The 2,612-nt window shown below is 34.0% G+C and overlaps 1 protein-coding gene across 1 annotated transcript in view; it reads right to left on the reverse strand.

The window, feature by feature from the left end:
• Nucleotides 1–2,612, reverse strand: part of SLC25A46 (solute carrier family 25 member 46) — a 24,470-nt gene that overhangs the window by 13,692 nt on the left and 8,166 nt on the right. Inside the window, exon 3 of the mRNA XM_004706638.2 lies at nt 1,558–1,635. Coding sequence (XP_004706695.1) covers nt 1,558–1,635 — 78 coding nt within the window. The remainder of the gene's footprint in view (nt 1–1,557; nt 1,636–2,612) is intronic.

Consider the following 2,612-nt stretch of genomic DNA (forward strand, 5'->3'; position numbering starts at 1 on the left):
CATCTTATACTCCCTAAATATCTTAAAACCCATCCTTTTCCTCATTTTTAAATCACTTTACACCAATCTGACAACAGTCTCACTGTCTGTAGGCATGCCCCCTCTCCAGTCTCATTAGTGCTATGCCTATTCTTCTCTATGTGCTTTCAACCAATAACATCACAAAAGGGTTTCAAGAGAAAAAACTGTCTCCTTCACACTCCAGTCCTCTAAGAGCAGTTTATCCTTTATCTTCCCGAGATAGTCCCCATGTTTACAAGTTTATCTCTGTGTCTATGGGCAGATACAGGTTTTTGTTCATGTTTTACAAGTGGTGGCTATTTAACAGGATATGCACTATCATGAACCATAACAAATATCCCAGATATCATGCCATATCAGAAAACCAAGTTAGCTTCCTATTTTTAACATCTACATGGAGTTTCACTATATAATCATACTGTAATTTATTTTCCAAATACCCTACTAATGAACATTAATTTATCTTCAATTTTATTATTATAAACACCACCACAATAATATCTTCCGAATTCATATTTCTAAGCTAGCTACATAGTCTAAGCTTTCTATGCACACACACACATACCCACACCTATGAGAATGAGTTCCCTAGTAGAATGAATAAACCAAAGGATACTCAAATAACAAACAAATTCACTGCCAGCGAGTCCAACTCATAGCAACCATACCGGGCAGGGTAGGCCTGCCTGTGTAGGTTTCCAAGACTGTAACTCTATGGGAGTAGAAAAACCTCTTCTTTCACCACGGAGTGACTGATAAATTTGAACTGCTGCCTTGAGGTTAGCTGCCTAATGAGGAACCACAATACCACAAGGGCTCCTTACCAAAGGATGCATACAATTTAAATTTTGATAGATATTGACAATCAACCCAACTTTTTCAAGACACTTGATCACTGCTAAAATAAAAATCCCAGAGGACTTTCTCAGTTTTTAAGATCAATTGTGAAGTTTTTAGAATGCCCTTTACAATCTGGATCTCACTTCCTTTTCTAGTTTCATGGCTCTACATTCAACCACAGGATTTCATTGCATGCCAATCCTAATTTTTAGAACTTAACGCTCTCTTGTACTCTCTCCTACAAACACCTTTCTCTACCTTCATCATGGGAAGATGCCCTCCTCGACAAGGAAATAGCTTGTGTCCCATCTTCCCATTGTTTTTTTCCTAATCACACTCTGTGCCTAATTGTGGTTTTGGAAGGTGTCACTCCCTATACTTTAATAACTTGTATTTATCTTATTGAACCATAATTTTCTGTTTCAGGTTTTGTCTCCAGGATTAACTTTTAAGCCTCTTCACAGCAGACAGATAATCTTACCTGTTTGCTTTGCTCTCAAAGCCTAGTAGACCTAGGCGTTGCAATTTTCAGCAAACAAACTAAATATAATTTGGGAAGATTCACAGAATGTCATAGGCTACATTATATTTAGAACAAGAGTTAAGTTATTTTATTTAAGTAATTATTCTTGCTCTATTACTAAGTCCAGAAGACATTAAAATATAACTTTAATGTAATCTCTACACTACTCTTACCTGAGTTTTGTTGAAACTGTACATAATATTGATGACTGTAAATGGAGTGAGGTGATAGTTGTGAGCATGGTAATTAACCTAAAAGAAGATATTTCAGAATTATTTTTTGACTCTGTTGTGAATAACAAAGCTAAAAAAGTTATAGAGTCATAGCACAAACAAAAGTTAAATTCCAAAGTCAGCATATATTACATATATAAAAAATTACTCTTGAAAGTAAGTACCCATTACAAATAGTCTGCATGGTTATATAAATGCAATCTTGAAGATCAATGTATAACACATAGTGATGTATAATGTAAAAATAAAAAAGACCTGTTTGATATTTAAATCCAGCTAACAACTAAAAATATATTCAGTGTATCACAATGCTCATACCATTTATTATACAGGAATCAAGAACTTAGAGAACAAGAGATTTGTGTCTCAATTCATGCCCAGATGAGGCAAGCATATTTCAAAGTACAGGCAGCAATCAAATGATGAATTGTGAAGTCAGTGAAGGGATCAGAACCAATATTTAATTGAAATAATAAAGTAGAAGATACTATAATATAATGCATTACACACATTATAAGGGTATTGATTAATTTTTTTTAGTGTAAACACAATCATAATGTAAAATAGGTCTAAAAATACTGTTCTGAGAAACATACACTGTTCACGGTATTAAGATGGTTATTTCTCTATTTATAGATATTTTGGGGTGCTAAGCATGACAAAGTGAATTTATATAATTTTTTACCTTTTATTTATTTATTCTCCAGATTGTATCAGATTTGTATAATGGGAATTATTTTGTACAGAAGCTTAGTTGTATTTTAGCAGCATCTGCCTCAGGGTGCTCCACTAAGCCCAAGGAACCCAATTACTTTTTCAGAGGAAATAAAAATAAGTTTTTAATAATACTAAGGCAATCTGCCTTTTCATTTTTGTTGACAATGATGTCTAGCCAAAAACCTGCTTACTGCTTAATATACCACACATACTCGAGTATAAGCCGACCAGAATATAAGCCAAGGCACCTACTTTTACCACCAAAAAACCTGGGAAAA

The sequence above is a fragment of the Echinops telfairi genome, unplaced genomic scaffold, assembly GCF_000313985.2.
Source record: "Echinops telfairi isolate 266 unplaced genomic scaffold, ASM31398v2 ScPeMD7_7469;HRSCAF=8507_1, whole genome shotgun sequence".
In the NCBI taxonomy this organism is placed as follows: Eukaryota; Metazoa; Chordata; class Mammalia; order Afrosoricida; family Tenrecidae; genus Echinops; species Echinops telfairi.